Source organism: Arvicanthis niloticus, chromosome 18 (genome assembly GCF_011762505.2).
Source record: "Arvicanthis niloticus isolate mArvNil1 chromosome 18, mArvNil1.pat.X, whole genome shotgun sequence".
In the NCBI taxonomy this organism is placed as follows: Eukaryota; Metazoa; Chordata; class Mammalia; order Rodentia; family Muridae; genus Arvicanthis; species Arvicanthis niloticus.
The window spans coordinates 45,956,184-45,977,247 of NC_047675.1; the positions used below are offsets into that span (position 1 = coordinate 45,956,184).

Below are 21,064 nucleotides of genomic sequence, written 5' to 3' on the forward strand. Positions count from 1 at the left end.
TTAACTTATTTTCACATATCCATGAGGACTTCACGGAATACATAGTCACATCACTGGCCTTACAGAAATAGATGCCCCCACCCAACTCTGACTTGCCTAACTAGACAGACTGGACACTAGGTTAGGGTTTGCCTAAGGACAGAGTGTGGCCTGCTACTTGGACCTGATCATCACCTGTCATGTGGGGCCAGAATTGATGTCTGATACCTGTCATTTCCCAGGTAGGAGAGGGGAGTGTTTTGGCTCAGGAGGCAGGGTCAAGAGGCACCTTGATGCCTAGGTGGTGACCAAGCCTGATGGCTCACCCAGATTGTCTGTGGAACAAAATTGCAAATGACAGAGACATCTCCTCAAGTCTAGGCCCCTGGCATGCTCTCAAAATTCTCATATTTCCTAGGGAGCAGATCCCCTAGATACCCTGAAAAGTGTGTCAAGGGCTTACTCTACACATGCTTCTTGTAGCCCCCACCTATTCTGTCTACCCCACTGCAGATTTCTGTGTGTCCATGGCCCCGTGGCTACTATATATATCATGACATGTCTATGTCATGGCTGAGTTCAGTACCCATCTGCCAACTTCATGCACCGAAGAGTTAAGCCCTGGGGTGAAGAGCCTGCAGATGGCCTCTTGTGGAGGGCTTGGGAGGCAGCCACTCTGGGGACTCTGAACTTGCTGAGGGGGCATTTGAGCACAGACCTTTGTGCACATGGGAAGAACATCATGTAGAATCAAAAGCAGACACTGGCCACAGGAACAGGAGCTGAGTGTGACTGCACCTGCCAGAGGCTGGACAGAAGTCTGCACGGCCCCTCCTTCCCAGCCTTAGGACCTCCGACACCTGACATAGCTTGTGGCTTACCCTCTGACTCCTGGTGTGGCTTATGGCTTCCAGCTGAGAGGTCCACACTTCTGCAGCTTTGGCCTACCAGTTGGCAGTAATTGGCTGGGAAGACCTCAGAAACTAACCCATCATGCTTTTAGCATTAACACAAGTGTGTCCACTCCTGTCCCCAGATGAAATCAGAAAACAGACAAAAGCATGGATGCAGTTGAGATTCACGTTTCTTTTACTGACACCGGGAATGTGGGTCTGCAGAGCAGCCGACTGTGCCGATAAAGAAAGCGAGGTCCCGGGGATCCCTGACCCGAGAACACAAGCAGAATGCACCAAGGTCCAGGCCAGCCTGGGCCTTCCACCTGCCACTGGGATCCTCTTCCTAGTCTCGGTGTCTTTGCTGCTGTCCCTTGAGGTCCTCCAGGGGGATCTCCTCTACGGAGTCAGCCTCACTCTCCTCTTCATCTCCAGCCTCCTTCCCCTGATGTGCCGTGGTGCTCTGAACACTCTACGTGGCAGAAAGAAAAGTCACAACCGCAGCATCGCATCCAGACCAGGAGTGGCTGTGGGTTGGAGAAGTGGCTCTCCTATACCACTATAGAGAGTGACTACCGCCAGGAGCTGGAGAGTGGGGCTGCCAAGCAGGGAAGGGGAGTTTGGAGCGAGCCCAAATCTTTCAGTGTGCTTAGAAAAGACCCTCCTCAGTGACAGACCCTTGCACTGGTCACCTCCCCTCACAATGGCCACCTCTCTTCACAATCATTACTTCCCCTCGCTGTGACTCTGAGGCCATGCCTGCCCCAGCTACATCTTACTTGCAGGCACTGCCAGTCTCCCTGAGGTTGTTGACCTCAGGCTGATGAGAGCAAACCTTTCCCAAGCCGACAGGTGACATTTGGTGCGCGGGCCTTATTCCTAACATCTGAGAAGTTCTGAATCTGCCTGTGGCCCAGGTGAAATAAAATCAGACCTGTCATCCTGCCAGAGCTCCTGCCGCCCCTCTGGTGCACTCCCCTCAGCGTGCCTCTGAGGTGGTGAGCACAGGCCGGTGGACATGGCAGTCCCCCCAAGCAGTGCCACTGCTGCTGCAGTTGTCAGCTGTCCGTCCGCTTCCCTGGTTTCTTCCCTTTGCCCCTCGATTAACTCTGGTGATATATAAATGCTCACCTGGCTGGCCAGAGGCCAGGGGACAGATGGAGCAGGGTTGGTGTCTGTGAGCAGCCGGGCTTCATTGTGCCCATAAATTCCACGCATCTTGGCTCTGAAGTCCTGCCAAGGAAGGATCAGGGTGGCTGGACCCAGCTTAAAAGCACAGGAATGAGGTAGGAAGCAACGGTACAACAAGGCTATGAGGCGTCTCTGGGCATTTCCTGTTTGCTATCTCATGGACCCCACAGCAGCCCCCAGAGGGGATGTTCTAATCCCATTCCCTTCAAAGAGATGGGAAAACTGAGGCCCAAAGACACTAGGTAACAGTCACCCAGGAAAATGGCTGGTTGGAAATCACTCTCAGCCCCTGAAAGAATCTGTAGAGCTGAGACTTGGGCTGCAGGCCTGTTACCCTGGGCACTGAGGAGGCTACGGCAGGGGGATTGTGATTAAGGCTATCGTGGACCCTAGAGTCGAATGAAACTTGGGAGAACACGGGGTTTTTCTGTAGCCTTCTGTGTGGTTTTATAGCTTATGTAAAAACCCTTTCATGGCTCTTTCATCTCTTGAGTGCCAGACTTAGTGGGTCACCTGTGGCATCCTGCCAGGAGCATACAGAGTAACTTCCTCTTGTTCCCTTCCCCCAAGGCTTTCATGCTACCCAGCTGCTGGCTGGTGTGAACGATCCACCGCGGGGAACCTGGGGCACACGCCAGGCTGTGAGCTTTGTAGGCTGCAGTTACCAGGTTCTGCACCCATAAAACCCCACACTGCCTCCCAAGGCGCCTTTCCCCCTGCACAGAGCCTGCATCTGGAGGACAGCTACCTCCACCATCACTTGCACACCGAGGAAGAGGCCTATGAAATAGCCCTGCTCCAGACCGTGACACAAAGCCACAAGATAAAGCCACAGGTGATTGGCTCACAGCAGCAGGTTTGAGGTGAACTCTGCAGATGAAGCCTCTAATCCCTGTGGCTGGGGACAGTCAGTGCTTTGCACTGAAAATTGGCTGGGGACAGTAAGTGCTTTGCACTGAAAGCTGAGTGCCAGCCACAGAGGCTTTTATCTCTGATGTTCCTCTTCAGTTCTAAATAGTCCTGTGGTGCTGAGCAGATGACATCCTGGATAACCAGAGGAAGATTCCCCGACAGGAGTGACCCCGGGGCCAGGTGTTTGAAATAGCTCAGCAGCAGAACAAGCTACATAGGAACCCACAAATGCACAGACAGCCCACGGAGGTGAGACCCACCTGCAGGTCTCTCTCCAGGTCGTAGTTCTCCAGAGTCTGGAAAGCGCTGGAATACACCTCCACCGCCTTTGCGTGGAAAACCATCTCGATGGTCACAAAGTCAGAGAAGATTCTCTGTGGGAGAAAAGCATATGTCAGTGTAGCAGCACCATAGGGTCACACCATGGACCCCAAGCTTTCTTCTTTTTTTTTTTTGGTTTTTGATTTTTCGAGACAGGGTTTCTCTGTGTAGTCCTGGCTGTCCTGGAACTCACTCTGTAGACCAGGCTGGCCTCGAACTCAGAAATCCACCTGCCTCTGCCTCCCAAGTGCTGGGATTAAAGGCGTACGCTACCACTGCCCAGCGACCCCAAGCCTTTTAGAGTTTTGGGGCAAAGCCCTGTACAAAAAGGCAAGAAGACCCCACAGGTCCCAAATCCCTTTCACACAGTGGCCTTTTGAAGGGCCTGCCATCTCAGCCTGTACCAATTCCTAGCTTCATTCATTTCTGTGCTCATTCATTTATTCCACCAATAATTCCCCAATAACCACCACATGTCCTAAGCCCTGGATCTAGAGGCCAGGTGGTCTGGAGTCTAGCTGGTCTTCTGAACTCCAGAGATGAGAGGGATAAACCCAACACAGGGGGCCTGACCCAGGACAAAGCCTAAGTCTTTGAGACAGGCAGGAGCTTGCGTCTTGAGCCTGCTGGGCTGGGGAGAGCTGCACAGGAGACAGACAGGCCTGGGCTGTTCCCTTGAGAGCAACTGTTCTTTGATCTTTGAACAAGGTGAACCACTGACCGACAGAGCCAACTGGAGAATGGGGCAGGCAAGGATATCCATGGTCAGTTAGTCCTGCAAGAGCAAATGCCTTGAGACCTCTTACAAGACCTGGGGCTTGACCTAGTGTTCCCTGGTGTTGGGGGCGGGGCAGTCTGGGGACCGAACAGCTGGGTAAGGAAGGATGGCCTGCCCTGAGCAGATAGCCTCTCAGCTGCCGCTGGATCAACTCTCCCCACAGCCCTGGCCACTGAAGGCCATGTGGTCCCAACACTACATGCACACACTGTGGAACAGAGACATGTGCGCGCACCCACACGAGTGCACACACTCACACAAAGCTGCCGCTGCCTACCCGGAGGTCCTTCAGCTTTTGTTCCTGGAAGGCATCCACAGTCTCCGCCAGGTGGTGGGTAGAACGGTTAGTGTCCACCGAGGCCCTCTGTGCACTGGTCTCCGCCTGGCCTCAGGGTCACAAGAGGTAGAAACTGTCACAGGGTGGTCCTGGCACCCAGATACTTACTATTCTAGGTTGTTCTCAGGCTTCCGGGGCAGTTTCTCCTGCCTCCTGGGGTCTCTTGCTAACTTGGTTGGTGGAGAAACGATCAGGCTAGATTATGGTGAAAGGTTGGTCACGAGCCGGACAGACCTGCTTCATAGCTGTGTGACCTCAGATGTCACTTAACTTCTCTGAACTTCAATTTCCTTGCCTATAACTGGGAGATGGTAATGAGACCTGTTCACAAAGTTGGGAGAACCAGAGTAATAGGTGCAGAGCCACTTCCCAGTATAGCCTGGGGTTTGCATGCGAGGAGCCTTGAGGGCCCCAAAGCCATCCCCGACACCGCTAAAAATTATCATTCTGAGGTGGGCACTTGCGGGTCCGCGCTTTATCCCATGGGGCCTCCATATTCTTGGTAACTGAGTGTGCCCCTGGACGATTGCAGGTGAATGGCTCATTCCCTCCTTACAGAGCAAAGCCACCTGCGCGCCAAGCCCAGTGCCTAAGCAGCGTTCACTGGAACTGAGTTCTGAGTTTGGCATTTAAGGCCATGTCTGGCACTGAGGAAGCCATCTCCATGGCCCTCACATTCCTCTTCTTTAGAATATGGCCCTAACACCAACTAAATGCTTGTGAAATGACAGGACAGGAGGGGAGCAAGAGGCTGGCACCCAGAAGGTCCCCCATGGGGGAGGAGACCTGGGCTCTAAACAGATGGGTGGCCAGGAGGTCGGGCCCTGGCAGAAGCTAGGATAAAGTTTGGAGGTTCTCACTCCAGGCTGAAAGCCATGCCTGAGCCCCTTGCTTCCGACGTGGTGTTCCTCATGTTTCAGGATGGATACCAGTAGGGTAGATCCTCAGATGTCTGCCTCCTAAGCACAGGACAGCAGACACGGTAGAGCAGACTGCAGACTGCATCAGCCTGCGGTCTGCTGAGTCACCTGACCTGAGGCTCATAGTGATCCTGAATTCTCAATAATCCTGAATAAACTGACAGGAGTGAGCTGGAGGGGACCTGGAGAAAGGCATGACAGCAGAGGAAAGGTGGGGGAGGGAGGACAAGAACTGAGGAGCCCAGAGGGGTGTGGCCTGGACACTGGGAGGAGTGGGGCCAATCCCCTAGATCTCCAGAGGAATAGTGTTACCAGGCCAGAGGGCCCCACAGTGGATTCTGACCTCAATCTGTAAGAAATGTGTGTGTGTGTGTGGTGTGTGTATGTATATATGTGTGTGTCTGTGTGGTGTATGTGTGTCTGTGTGTGTTTGTGTATGTGTGGTGTGCGTGTGTCTGTGTGTATGTTTGTGTGTGGTGTGTATGTGTCATGTGTGTATGTCTTATGTGTGTGGTGTGTGGTGTGTGTCTCATGGGTGTGGTGTGTGTATGTGTTTGTATGTGTGTGTCTATGTGGTGTGTGTAAGGGGTGTGTCTCATGTGTGTGTACCTCATGTATGTGTGTCTGTATGTCTGTGTATGTGTGATGTGTGTCTGTGTGTGTGTGTGTGTATGTGTGTGGTATGTGTAAGCCAGCTAGACTGTGACTGTCATAGTGACACCCTCCCATATGACAATCCAAAATGTCACTAGGTATGGAAGCAAAACTATGACTTGGGTCCATGAAGGGCCACTCTGAATGAAGCCTATTCTAGTGACAAGCAGGGCAGAGGTGACAAGCCCTCACAGTCCTGCATCCAGTTCATAGGCAGATGGAGCCAGGGAGAGATGGTAGTGCCCACCATCTTACTGAGACTGGCATTCATACCCAAGCTTCTCTGAGCTTGCTTGGGCAGCAGGGCTGGGGATGGCGTCCTGTCATCAGGATGCAGACAACCCCACGACTAGGTGGCTTGCTGGACAGAACCCAAATCTCCTGCTCTAAGCAACCACCCTCCCTTTGTCTCACCCTGCTGTGCGCTGGCCTCACCTGGGAAATCTGGCCTGCTCTTCCATGAGGTTTTTTTTACCTGTCTAAAATGCCAAAAGGTTGCCCTGCCTGAGACGAAATGTGACACATGCCACTCACCTGGGACTGAGGAAGACTGTTAAGGATTCAGGTGAAGCCAGGTAGCCTGCAGCCCCTGCCCAGTGAGTCTGGATCCCCAAGCCCTTCAGTACACTGTGTGGGGTGGCCACCCTGCCTAGCAGGAAGGATACGATCATTTGTCGATCTGAGGGTGACTTCTGCCTCAGTTTCTCCAACTTTTCCAGTTGTTTGATCTCGTTATTCTGGACACGTTTACATTTCTTGATATCTGCCTGCACAGAAAAAGAGGGCCATTTCCCAGCGATCCCAAGGGGGCCAGGCCCCACCCCTGCACACCTTGAGGTGCGCCCAGCTCACCCGGGTCTGCTTTATTTGGGCACCGTAGAGCTTCAGGGGGCTGATGACCTTGGCCTCCAGCCTCTCGACCTTCAGGGCACATGTGGCAGCGTGAAAGAAGCAGAGAAGACAGCTTTCGTGAGCAGCGCCTGCACTCGGGGGGAACACACACAGGGCCCTGGAACATGGAGTGCCAGGCCTGGCTCTGCCCTCAAGGGCTCTGGCCATGTGCTTAGTCTCTCTAAGTTGGTGTCCCCATCTGTGTTCTGGGACAGTGACTACACCCCAGGGTGTCTCATGGGACATGTGCAGAAACTAGGAAGGCAGCACCAAGCATAGAACTTTGGGTGCAGGGCATGTTCTGGGAACAGTTTGGATGGAGAATCCCAGCATGGCAGAGAGATGACTTCAGATCTTTCTCTTTCCTGCACCCAATGTAGTTCTGAGCCCCAGACTGCCTCAAGGTGCCGACATGGTTGGAAGTAGAACTCGGAGCTAGTTGTTCTTCCTGACCTCTAGTGGCGGGGCGAGGGAGTGCAGGAGGGAATGTAAGCCTCTCAGACTTCCAGAACCGTCCCAGGCTTCTGATTCCAGGATCCCTTAGCAGCTGACAGGTCAGGAAGGAGAGAGAAAGGACAAGGCCCCCCTCTAGCCTGTGGTGGTTTACATTGATTATCAACTCCACAGGGCCTAGAATCACATAGCAGAGAAACTCTGGCCGCATCTGTGGGGGCAGTTTCTCGGTTGGTTTAAATTGAGATGGGAATTCCCACCCTAACGGCCGGTGCCCCCATGTCACCGGCTGGAGTCTAGAACTGAAGAAAGAGGAGAAAGTGAGAGAAGCCACTCTGCTTCCCGGCTGCAGAGGCGATGTGACCTGCTACCTCACGTTAGCCACCATGACTCGACGTCCCCACCACGTGAGCCAGGATGAACCCTCCTTCCTTAGGTGTCAGGCACTTGATCTCAGCAGTGACAAGCTACATACCCCCAGTACCCTGTAGGATCATAAGGCGATGTTCTGGGTCTCGGGGTTGCACCAGCAACAAAGGAGTTCTGGGTTTGATGGAGAAGTCCTGGGTGCCGGTGTCCGTGCATGGCAGGTAGACAGGTCTGTCCTCCTGTCATCTTGGCTCCTGGCATCTTGAGGGTTGGGCTTGCCAAAGGAGCAGGAGTGGCCAGAGCCTCTACTAGGCCACTCCTTTCCAGCCCCCTGACCCTTGAGAGGGATCTGCCATGCTAAAGGATCCTGAGAGGGACAGTCCCACCCTTTCCTCAGAAAACTCAGTAGCACTTCCTTTCTCTGTCCCTTTGATGTCCTAAAGATTTAAGAACAGAATGTCCTTCTTGGTGGCTATGTGAGGCTGTTTCTTAGGCTGAGGTGGGGGTGCTGAGGTGGGGATGCTGAGGTGGGGATGCTGAGGTGGGGATGCTGAGATGGAGATGCTGAGATGAAGGTGCTAAGGTGGGGATGCTGAGGTGGGGGTGCTGAGGTGGGATGCTGAGGTAGAGATGCTGAGGTGGGGATGCTGAAGTGGAGATGCTGAGGTGGGAATGCTGAGGTGGGGATGCTGAGGTGGGAATGCTGAAGTGGGGGTGCTGAGGTGGGGAGGCTGAGGTGGGGTGCTGAGGTAGAAGTGCTGAGGTGGGGGTGCTGAGGTGGGGATGCTGAGGTGGGAATGCTGAGGTGGGGTGCTGAGGTGGAGGTGCTGAGGTGGGGATGCTCAGGTGGGGATGCTCAGGTGGGAATGCTGAGGTGGGGGTGTTGAGGTGGGGAGGCTGAGGTGGGGTGCTGAGGTGGAAGTGCTGAGGTGGGGATGCTGAGGTGGGAATGCTGAGGTGGGGGTGCTGAGGTGGGAATGCTGAGATGGGGGTGCTGAGGTGGAGGTGCTGAGGTGGGGATGCTGAGGTGGAGATGCTGAGGTGAGGGTGCTGAGGTGGGGGTGCTGAGGTGGAGGTGCTGAGGTGGAAGTGTTGAGGTTGGGAAGCTGGGTGGCATTCAACTGCCCAGCACGGATCTGGAAGCTTCAATTTTCCCACTAGTTAGACCAAGAAAGGGTGCCTCATACCCAAAATACTGGCACCCAGGTGGCTGAGGCAGGGGGCTGGCCTCGAGATCCAGGCCAGACTGTGCTACAGACTGATCTTGTCCCCACTAAAAGGACAGTGAGGATAGGCAGCCACCCAGGTGATCATGTGACATCTCCATCATCTCCATGCACCCTGAGAGAACCATAGCTGCCTCTTTCAGGGACAGTCACCCTTTGTCCCAAGAGCTTGCACCTGCCTGACCATGTGTGGGTGTAGCAGGAGCTGTCTGTCACACAACCTGTGCCGTGTGTACCCCTCTGTAATGCTCAGCCACAGGGGACCTGAGCATTCTTCTCTGCCAGTCATACAGGGTGTTTCTGAAAAGACATCGATCGCTCCACCTCCTTTATCCTCTGGACCGCACCCAGGAATCTATGGCCGTCATGGGGCTCCCAAAAGTGGCTTCTGACACTGTGAAGCTTTCCAGCTCTTTATCCTGTCACCAGCATGACCACAAGGGGAGGGAATGTTCCTCACTCCTGCCCAAAGCTGCCATGCTCACCTCTGCCTGCCGATAATCCTGCACTTTGGCCAGATCCTCGGCAAAGTCTCGAATGGTGGCCCGCAGCTCGGGGTTCTCCGTATTGGCGAAGTCTATCAGCTGCTTCACCAGCTGGTCAGCCTTGTCACGCAGCCGGGCCGTCTTGCGCGTGTAGGAGGCCAGCAGTGAGCAGAACTGACCGAAATACCTCTCAGCATTTGTCACCGTGTTCTCCATGGCCCTCACCTGGCTGTCCCTGGGTGGGGGTGATAGCACTAAATGCAGAAAAGCCATGGTCACTGGAACCACCATACCTGCCTCTCCAGTGTGCAAGCATCTTCCAAGCGCCTGGTCCCTGGGCAGTTCCAAGGGATATCTTGGGCCCAGTGAGGCAGGAGGCAAGACCTGCCTATGATCAATGACTGAGCTAGAGTAGATGAATCAAGTGGAGCCTCCAATCAAACCAGGCTTCTGTCCCTGGGGCTTGTGAAGGACTACAGCATCCCACACCACTATACCAACTGCAGAAGCTTCTCTTCCAGCCCCCTCCACTCCCATGAGTTCTTCCCATGCTATCTGCTCTATCTCTCTTCTTAGAAGCTTTTGGGTTAAATGAACGACCCTTTGGGAATCTATTTGAGACTAACAGATAGTTCAAGAGTCTGGAGAAATGGCTCAGTGGGGGTGAGGTGGGGGACACCACACAAGCATAGAGCCCCGCATTCAGATCCCCAGCACCTGTATTAAATAGGGGAGAGGAGCTGAAGAGCTGGCTCAGTGGTTAGCGTGTCTATTGTTCTTGTAGATAAACCCAAATTCAGTTCTCAGGTTCACAACCAGCTGTAACTGCAGCGCCGGGGACTCTGATGCCCCCGCAGGCCTCCGCAGACACCTGTACGCCTGTGCACAGATCCACCTCTGTATGTACATACATACATTGCATACTGGGCGTGGTCAGGCATGCCTTTAATCCACAACTGGTAAAGCAGAGAGAGGCAGATCTCTGTGAATTTGAGGCCAGCCTGGTCTACACAGGGTTCCAGGACAGCCAGGACTACATAGAAAAACTCCACCTCAAAACAGAAAACAATGCAAAATTTTCTCTCTCTCTCTCTCTCTCTCTCTCTCTCTCTCTCTCTCTCTCTCCCTCTCTCTCTCTCTTTCTCTCAAGAAAAGGGGGGTCAGGAATGGCTCCTACATGCACCTGTAATGTAACTCTAGCATTGTGGGGCACGGAGACAGGAGGATGACTGATTTGCTCTCTGCCAGCCCATCTCCTGATTCAGTGAGAGATCCTATCTCAGTAAGTGAGGCAGAGAGCAGCAGAGGGACACCCAGTGTCCTCCTCTGTCCTCCACACAGTGTGCACAGTGTGTTACAGACACACACTCATACGTAATTGATTTATACTTACAATTATGTTATAATTAAATTTATACTTAATTTTTAAGGGGACTGTTTTGCACACCCACTCCCCTTCCCGGTATCTCGTTTCTTGCAGTCCGTTTGGCACCAGGGATGCTCCAATAGAGAGGTGTTACTGTGGACAGCTGTGATGGCTACCACTGGGTGCTACACGGTGCTATACAACCCCACTAAGCTCACTGCGGGGTATTTGGGCTCTATCACCCTTACTCTGATTGGTCCCTCCTCCCTCCCACCAGCCCTGGGCTCCTCCACAGAGCACTTTGCAGACCACTGAGCACCGCCCCACACTCTCTGACACACCTCCAGGGCTCATGTCACCTCCCACACTCCACAACCGGCCCACAGCCAGCGTTTAGTGACAACCTGTGTGCTCAGTCTTCAGAAGAGTATCGGAGACTGGAGACTGTCTCAGTATCTGCCTCCTTAGGTTTCCCGCCATGGTCCCCACCTCTCAGCCCCAGGTTGTTCCTGTCCCTTGCCGCCCTCCCTCTCTAGAACCCAAGCCCCTCTTGTGCCCTCTAGTGGTGCCTCGCAGCAGAACCCAGGGGGGCATTGACTCACACCTGCTAAGGAGCTTCAACTGTGTAGTTTGCAAATGCTCTGCTCACACTTCTCTAGAAGAGGTCGTTGTGGACATTTTTAAATCAAATAAACAGAAGTCCTGAGAGGCAAAGCGTCCTGCCCAAGGGCATACAGCAGACCAGACCCCAGGACGGCGTCACTCACACATAGTGCGTAGTCACTCACACACAGACGATGTTCAGGTCTCAGGCTCTGGGAATCAGGCTCCATGAGTTAAGGCTGGAAGCCAGCTTTTAAGGCGCACTCTGGGTGCACCCAGGGCACCGGAAGTCTGAGTCACAGAGAGGTTCAAAGTCAATCAGAAAAGGCAGATGACAGTGAGTCTGGGGACATTAGGCAGAGCAGTGGCAAGGTCTGGGGCCTGAGCTTTCGAAGGGGTTTCTAGGAGGCGCGTGAAAGCCGGGAACAGACCAGCCAGTGGCTACACCTGGTCTTTAGGCAGCGAAGGTAAGGCAGACAGGTTCGATTCTGGTAACCTCTATGGTTAAAGCCCTCCCTCCACTTTGAGAAGGGATGGCAGGAAGCTCACCTGCCCTCCTCCCCGATGTGGCAGAACGTGAGAATCCCACCTGCAAACCCCTCCCAGCAGCACAGGCTGCTCACCTGGAGAGGACGACGTTCATTGTGGACAGAGGCATCTGCTGCCTGGATCTTGGGGAATAAGGACAGGGCCCCAGGGGTCCCCTAGTCAGAGAGAAGCCAGCTAGTACTGGGCCCAGCTGTGTGGTCTGGCTAGGCTCAAGAGACTCTGCTGCCTGGTTGCTAGGCAACGGGCCATCCCTAGGCAAGCCCTGGGAGGAGCCCAGCTGGTTGCTGGGCAACCAGGGCCTCCCCTGCGGGGTGAAGAGGGCCAGCTTTGCCTTGGGGCTTAACTGCTCTCAGAAATGAATTGGAAGTGAGACACAGAGCCTACACATGCCTTTGAATATGATGTTCTTGGGGTCCAAAGTGCTTGTATCCACCAGGAGCGAACAGGGAGATTCCTGAAGGCAGCTTGCCTGGGACTTCACCCTGGGCCCTGCTGTGTAGGCCAGTCGTCTGTCCCCTATCCCCCAAGGCAGAAGGCGAGGTGGGCGGGGCCTAGGAGCCAGTGTCACTGGAGGTTGGGGGAGTAGTGATCAGGCAGTCCTGCGTCTTCCTGAGTATGCGACTCCCACTGTTAGAGTTGGGGAAGGTGACCCCAGCATCAGAGCACTAAAACATCCCACTAATCCGGCTGTGTTTTATTCACGGTGAGAGGTCTGTGGGTCAGAGCCTCCCATCTCACTTAAGGTACAAAGCAGAGGCATACCCAGGCCTGGTGGTGGAGGCAGAGAACCCAAGGCAGGACGTTGATCACTCCCGGGGATGCCTGTCACACTGGGTCGTTTTTTGTGTGCCTCCCAGCTCCATCATGCTGGGATTTGTTTTAAACACTTAGTAAGGCAGAGACGTTAAGGTCAGCTGCTCCAGATTCAAATCCCACGCCTCAGCTCTGCTGTGTGTCCTGAAGCAAAGCACTGATCTCTTCAGTCTCCCAGACAATCGTCTAATAGGAACTGGAGGCCCTGATGCAGAGATGAAGAGGAAGGTAGGCCGGATACTGGGAGCCGGCTCTTCTGTGGCACCTGTGTTATGCTCCCCTTTGGTGGGGCGGGGACAGGTTCCCCCAGACAACATACAGACAAATCTCTGTGTTCTTTACAGTACTGTACCCTCTGTTTGGGGGCAGCCATGGCCCTTAACTCCCACGGGAGCTGTACCAGTTCTGTGGTTTTTCTCTCTGAATGATGTCAGGTGGCTTGCTCTGTGTCTCCTGGCCCACAGTCCCTCCTCTCTGAGGTACTTGCTGAATTGAAAAGTGTCTCTCCGAGGTACATGTCCACCCTAGTCCTCAGAACATAGCCTTACTGGAAATGGGGTCTCTGCAGATTGGCTGGGCACATGAGTCACCCTGGCATGGGAGATGGGGCTCATTCAGAGCCTACTGTCCCAATCCACAGAGGAAGCATTCACCTCTTGTGCCCATTGATGGACTGTGGCTTTTTCTCACTGTGGGTGAGGAGTGTCAATGCTCCAAATATATGGCCAGCTCCTGGGATGCAGAAATGGCTGAATCCCTCCTCTGATAGCCTCTGATAGCCAATGGACTACCACAACCTGTGTCAGTCTGTCTTGGGTTTTTCTCTGTCTTAAGGGATTGGTTTCCTCCGGACCTCTTCCAGTAAATCAGCTTCGTCCCTGTCTGCCCTGCACTATAGCATGTGACCACCAGGGGGCGACAGAGACCACACACTCTGGTCCTCCTGCTTAGGGTGGGAGGGACTGCAGAGGGGACACAGGAGACTGGAGACACATGTATGGCATAGGTGGAGAGGACAGAGTGTGTGAGGTCTCGTCACTAGCCCTCTTGGAATCCTTGAAAACCTTATGAATTTTTAAAAATGGAAACTGTCTTGAGCTGTACAGAACTAAGACTTGGTGGGTCTGGGAAGGTTGGCTCTCCAGTCGCCAACCTGCATAGTCCAGGGCGGCCACTGGAGGGCGCATGTTCTCTGTCCTTGTGTGGTTCTCTGCAGTCCTTTTCCTGTCTGTGTCTCTCTGTCTCTCTATCTCCTTTCCCACTACAGGTGAACACCTTGCTGAGACATGTGGGTCAGGTACATAGGGCATGAGTTCCAGCTTCTATCTCAAGAGGGCAAGCACACACATCCTGGTCACTCCCCACCCACCCACGAGAGAAGCCCGGCTACCGGCTGGCAGTAGCCACATTCACAGCCTTGTATGTTAGCTATGTGGGATCCTGTCATAGCTGTAGAAAAGTTTTCCCTCTACTCCCAGGGGCATGTCACATGGAAGTCCAGGTGTCCTCTCTTGCTCCTGGGCCCCTGTTGGTGTCTGTGAGGCAGTCTCTGGCAGCTACGTTCTTGAACAACTCGGAAGAAAGAAGGAGAAAGTCAGGTTGGAAATCTAATGGCAAATTCCAGCCATGGCCCATAAACAGAAACCCCATGCAGAACCCAAGGGCTCGGGTGCCTCTCAGTTAGGCTTTGGCCTTGGGGGTGCTGTGTGACTTGAGCAGTCATTGTCCTCTGGGAAGCTCCCACCATGGGGGGAAAGCCTCCTACCTAGGGTGTCTGAAAGCTGGCAATGACTACTGGAAAAGCTGCCATAGCTCTGGGATGACAGAGCATCCTGGAGGTCAAGGCCAAAGCCCACAGGACGTGTGACAACCTCCAAGACTATCCTGGAGCTCAGTTCCCATTTGCCCACTTGAGGACCGCACAGCCAAAACTGCTTGGTTTTAATCCCAGCTCTGGAGTTAATGAGATGGCTCAGTGGACAAAGGAGCTTGCAGCCAAGCATGGTGACCTGAGTTCTATTCTGTAGCTCTAACCATGTGGAAGGAGAGAACCAACTCCCACCAAGTTATCCTCTCTGGTATGTGTGCACCCACACATACATACAATAAATAAATGTAATTTAAAAAATTAAAATTCCAGCTCTATTGCCTCACAACTGGAGACTGTGACCAGCACTGTCTATGGGCCTCAGTTTCTCCATCTGTGAAATGGGACTGATCAGATGCCTCTCTTCCCTCAGAGAAATGGACAGTGCACAGCACTCAGATAAGCCTGGGTACAGCCCCTGCTCCATGCATGACACTGCATGGTGACATCTTTGATTCCTCTCCCTGTGTTCCTAAGCTGGAGCTGGAGTGCAGCCAGCTTGGGCAGGAAACATGGGACAGTGCCCAAGACAAGGTCTGCTGACTTAGGCAGCTGCTGCAGAGGCTACTGTCCAAGCCACCTGTATCAGAGGGAACAAAGTGTGACCTAACCTCAGGCCTGGCTGCACAGGGATATCTCCCATCCTGAGGCGTTACACAAGTTTGTCCTTTGAACTGCAAATGCCCTGTGGCTGGGCCTCTTCTTCAATGGCCAGGTTGGCTTGTCCACTAGGGGAGCAATTCACCATGCTAGGTTCAATGACACCTAGGACCTGGGACCAGGGGCACAGCCAGGCCACCACCCAGACCAGCAGCATGACCCTATTTTGCTTGTCCCAGTGCCAAATCTTATCTCAGAGTCCGGACAGCAGGCTAATGACCGATTGTCAGGGCTTAGAAATGCCCCAGGACAGAGGGCTTGGTGTGGTAACTGGACCATCAGGTAACAAAGGGTCTTTAGCTCTTAGAGCAGTGAAGGGCAGCTGTGGCCAACGTGAGGACACATGGAAGCTTCCCTCTTCATCCTTCAGTGTGTTCATGTTGACCAGAACTCTGCCCTCGGCCCTGGAACAGCAACACGCAGGGCAGCTGTGTGCCTGCCTTTCCCAGATCACTGTGTAGGATGGTCTCAAAATACTCTATATCCCAGACTAGCCCAGAACTCACAATCCTCCTGCCTCAGCTTCCCAAGTGCTGGGCTCCCAAGCCAGTGCCCCAGGCTCAGCTGCCTTCAGGCCTCCAAGGACCTCTGTGCTCACCATCCTATGACACTTGTAGCTGCAACGGATGCTCTGTTTGTATGTTTATGTGTTGTGTATCTGTGTGCCTGTTCAAACAGAGCCCAGAGGAAGACACTGAGTGTCCTGATCTATGTAACTATGTATCTATCTATGTACCTATGTATCTATGTCTGTCTGTCTATCTATCTATCTATCTAAGTAACTATGTATCTAAATATCTATCTATGTATCTATCTGTTATCTAAGTATCTATCTGTCTGTCTATCTATCATCTATCTGCCTTGTTTTCTTGAGACAGGGTTTCTCACTGAACCTGGGATTCATCCCTTTTTAGCTAAGCTGGCTGTCTCTACCCCTTCCCCCTCCCCCACTTAGTGCTGTGGTTATAAGCATTCAGGGCCACACCTACCTTTTACAGGGATGCTGGAGATCCGAACTCAGGTCTTCATGCTTTAGTAGTAAGTGACCTTATTTGTCAGTCTGTCTTGTACCTCCTTCACTCTGTTTCTGTAGAGAGAATATCTTGTCTCTGTATGGATGTGACACCTGTCAATAATAAATTTGATAGCCTATGGCTTAGGCGGGAAATACAAGGTGGGACATCCACGAGACCAAAAGGATTCTGGGAGAGTGCCAGGTGGGAGATTTGCCTGGGAAGATGTGACAAGATTGACGTGTGGTACAGGTTAACCAACCACGAGGCAAACGGTAGCTTCGAAAAAATTGGGTTAAGTTATGATATAGTCAGAGAAGAGCCTATATGGCCAAGGTATTTGTAAATATAGTTTGAGTCTGAGTCTTATTTCTGGGAGCACGGGGCTGGGAGGAAGAAAGACCAAACTTCTACATGTTTCTGCGCTTGGCGGTTGTGGATTCAACCAAACACAAAAAAAGCCGGGCGGTGGTGGCGCATGCCTTTAGTCCCAGTACTTGGGAGGCAGAGGCAGGCGGATTTCTGAGTTCGAGGCCAGCCTGGTCTACAGAGTGAGTTCCAGGACAGCCAAGGCTATACAGAGAAACTCTGTCTCAACCTTGCCCCCCCCCCAAAAAAAAATAGGGGGAAGACAGGTTCTTATGTGTTGAGGCTGTTCTTAAACCCTCCGTGTAGCTGAGGATAACCTTGAACTCTGATCCACCCGTATCCACCACCTGAGTGCTGGGATGACAGGTATTTACCATCATGCCCAATCCAGGGCTTTGAGCATGCCAGGTGGGCACTCTACCCCCTGAGCCGAATCTCGAGCCCAAACTGTAGTTTTAAGGGCAGCCATCTCAAACACGAAGGCTTTTACCTGCAGGTACACAGCGTGCAGGATGCTTGCTGTGTAAGTGGTAGTGGCTCAACACCTACTGTGTGCCAGGACACATGCTGAGCCCTTTGCCCACAATGGGCCATGAATTCTCTCCCACCCTTTGTCAAGAGCCCTTTACATGTCTCTCGGGCAGCCTAGGGAGTCGCCCTGTCAGAGCTGCCCTGAGCAGCCCCGGTCTTGGCTATAGCCAAGGCTCGGTGCTTCATTGCTGGTCCAGGTGTAGAACAGTTTCTCCACATGAGACCAGGGATCTGTCACCGTCTGCCTCCCTGTCCCTACAGTCCTAAGCTTGCCTTTAAGCTTGCCTTAGTGCCAGGTGCCCAGCAGAGACCTTAGAACCATCCGGGGGAGGCCTAAGGCCCCTCCCGCAGGTGGAGGCTCTGTATTAGCTACATAGGGTCAGCATCTCCCTGGGAGGCCTGTCCTGAGGTTGGGTGGCAAACAGCCCAAAAGGGGCCTCAGGGTGGGGATGGCCCCTCCCACTCGGCCGCCTTGGCGCCTTGGCTTTCCCCAGCTGGTCCCATCCGTCTCAGGCTCCTCAGCCGCCAGGGAGCTCTAAGTAGCATGGCTCACCTTTCACACAAGGGACTCCCTCCTTTGCAGCCTTTTGGCACCTCCCACCCCCCACCTCTCTGGTTACATTCCACTCACAATCTGGACTGCAGGAGGGGAAAAGGGGGTGGGGAAAATGTGTGTGTGCGCGCACACGCGAGTGTGTGTGTGTGTGTGTGTGTGTGTGTGTGTGTGTGTGTGTTGGGGTGTGGGCTAGCTGGGACAGGACTCAGGATGTCGAATGTCACTCTTCCCACCCACAGGCTCACCCCTGGCCAGGTGAGGAGCCTTCCCACGCACTGCAGCTGCCCGGCTGCCTGCTCTAGGCAGGGGGCCAGGGGCGGGACACGGAGCCAGAGACAAAAGGCACCCGAGTGGAGGTCCTCAGTGTCCTATTATCTCCTCACCCAGGGTGGCTAGGTGCTGCTGGGGAGGTGGTTAACTCTCCAAAGGAACCTGGATCCACTGCCAGGCTATGTTGCCAGCCCCAGGCTTCTGTCTCTCCTCAAGGGTATCTCTCCCTCACAACCGTACAAAGACACTGTGCAGGCTGGCGACCTGGCTCCTGTATCTTTGCTACTCTGAGACTCCACGGCTCCAAGACCAGCAGCAGCACCCCGTCTTGAGCACAGTTGGTGGCCGGACTGTGCTAACCCTCCCCCACTCTTTAGATCTGGAGAAGCTTGGAACACAGCTGTACCACATAATGAATTGTGAGCGCTTTGGCTCCTCGCTGGGCCCGGAGGGATCTCCTGCTAGCTCCGATGCCAGGCCAGTGCTGAGGAAGTGGTTGTGTCTCTCACTATCCCTGTGCACACCGAAGGTGCTGGAGCACGCATGTGTGGGTGCAGTTTAAATGTCCCTCTCCAGGTGGTTTTACCCAGAAGCATGGGAGCATTTCTCCTTAAGTCACCCCACCTCCCTTCTGGGTCCCCTAACTTTGCTCCAGTCCAGGAGAGCCATGATCACAGGCAGAGCCCTCAGGTGGAGCCTCTACATCTTCTGGAAGCTCAACGCCGAGCATCTGCACAGGCACAGAGGACGGCTGTGCTCTGAGCTAGAGGAACGGTCCAGGCCCCATCCTGACCTCACCCATTTAGACAGGGATCCTGCTGCTACAGCCTTAGTTTTCCCAGCTGAAGAATGGATGACCATCCTGCCAAGTCGCTCAGGGACATGTTGACACACAGTAGGCATTCAGGTGCATCTTCCTGAAGATTTGCAGGTAGACAGTAGGCACTCAATAAGTGTTCCCTTCTGTCTTCTTGCTGCTGTGGGATGGAGGCACACAGCACACAGTTGACACTCAGCACGTCCTCTTCCGTGTCTTCACATCCCGTGACACTAGGTGCAGACGCTCTAGAGCTTGGTTCTCAGGGACCCCTTCCCACTTCCACAGTGACCCTGGGCCTTGTCCTGCACTGGGATGTTTCCCTGCTCCATCTGTTGGTGTCATGAATATCACGGCAGAGAGAAACCCTGCCCCAGACTTGACGTCAGCACCCAGCCTAATTGGTCCTGGAGCCTCGGGAATCTCTGGCTGTCCAGTGTGCCGAGCCCGCGGTGGCGGTGGGAGGCGAGGGTTGTTTGCACCCATGGCTTGAAGTGAAGGCTTTGTCTTCATGGTTCTTGGCATAGACACCTTGCCCTGGGCACTCACTCTCTCTCTGGTGTAGAAATCTGACTTATCACTTTCTTGGGGGGAGAGAGAGGCATGAATATTTAATTACCCCACTGCTAAGAGGCCTGGTGGGGCCGGCGAATGAAGAGCTGGCTTTCTCTTCTGGACATGCCACTCGGGGTGCTGCCAGGCAGCCAACTCCTCCCCTCTGCCTTTCATCACTGAGTGGCCCTGAGCCATCAGGCCTGTACCCTGATGTCTTGGGTGCTGGCGAGCTTGGGTCAGGTCTCGGCGCCCAAGCACACCATGTTTTCTTTACAAGAGACATGGGCGGCAGTGGTAGTGGCAGGTCAAGTCCCCTGGCCAAGAAGGAAGGCCTGTGGCTGCCGGCTAGAACATTCTGCCCCATGCGAGCCAAGAAATTCCAAAAGAAACACCACAGTGTCCAGCCTGGGAGAGGCGGAAGGGGACTTCCTCTCTGAGAGGCCTCTGAGGTCTCAGGGCCTGATTGGTGGGGGGGGGGCCTCTGGCAGCTAGAACAGGGGGCTGGGTACAGACACAGGAAATGGGGTCACAGATCCAGGCATCTCCACATTGGGAGACACTCGGGCCAAGTGTTTCAGGTCCGCTGTCTTTCCTTGTGGGAAATCTTGCAGCCAGCTATAGTTTGCTTGAGTGGGTAAACTGAGGCACCAATATGCCCTCCCTCTGTCCCGATTTACAGAGCAAGCTTGCAGCACATCTGGATGCCCCATCTTCAGATATAATACCCAGTAGCCTTAACACACCAAAGGCTCATGAGACAGACAGACAGACAGACAGACAGACAGACAGACAACAGGCTCAGGCAGGCAACATTTGTAAGATACTCTGTGATTCATATGTCATCTACCACAATGCAGCTCACCTAAAGGGCCGTGTACAATAGAACATGAACTAAGAGAAGAATCCAGGCTGTCTGTGTGTTTGTGTGTGTGTGTGTGTGTGTGTGTGCATGCGTGCACATGCGCGCATGCGCGCGTGGAAGCATGGGTGCACACAGAGGCCAGAGAAGGGTGTCATTTCCCTTAGTGCTTCAGTTACAGGTAGTTGTGAGCTGCATAACAAAGATGCTGGACCCACACTTGGGTCCTCTGAAGAGCCAAGAGCCTGAAGAGCCTCCTTCAGGCCAGACCTTCTTGGTATTGTTGCAAGTGAGTGCACATAGGCGTGCACACACAGGGCACTTACACTCTGGGCATGTGTGACAGAATGGGAGTGTGGAGATCAGTGGAAAGTTTTGTGGGGTTGGTTCTCTCTTTTACCTTCAGGTGGGTCTCGGGAATCGAACTCAGGTCGCTGGAACTGCATAGCAAGCCCCTTTACCCATTGAGCCCTCTCACCAACCCTGGCCTCTGTCTTTAGGGACACTCATAAACTCTGAGATGTATCTTTGTTCCAGAGAACAAAGTCTGGGAATGTTCCCACAGGTCTCGGCTTTATGCACAGCCCATCCCCCACAGGATCCTAAATCCCACCAGACTGAGGTACACAGCCCAGACGCCCTCCTGGACCCTGTCATCTCTGTCCTAAGCCCTCATTCTGGTTTCTGCCGGGTGTCTGGCTAGATTGCTGGTCCTAAGGACATAGCTCCCCCACCCCCAGGCAGGGGAGGGTCCCTGTCTTCTCCCTTGCTGACTGAGGGACCTAGGTAGATTTTGGTAGAATGGTGACTTCATACACAGCACCATG

General features: G+C 53.7%; 1 protein-coding gene across 1 annotated transcript; it reads right to left on the reverse strand.

The window, feature by feature from the left end:
• Positions 1–1,050: 1,050 nt before the first annotated feature.
• Cibar2 (CBY1 interacting BAR domain containing 2) lies at positions 1,051–12,142 on the reverse strand. The gene is made up of 9 exons (XM_034522995.2): positions 12,002–12,142; positions 9,410–9,644; positions 6,838–6,906; positions 6,651–6,752; position 6,125; positions 4,352–4,461; positions 3,236–3,349; positions 2,004–2,105; positions 1,051–1,344 (listed from the first exon to the last, which is right to left on the reverse strand). Exons 1-9 carry the CDS (start codon positions 12,034–12,036, stop codon positions 1,219–1,221), a joined length of 894 nt encoding a protein of 297 aa, XP_034378886.2. The 5' UTR covers positions 12,037–12,142; the 3' UTR covers positions 1,051–1,218.
• Between the last annotated feature and the right edge of the window lie 8,922 nt (positions 12,143–21,064).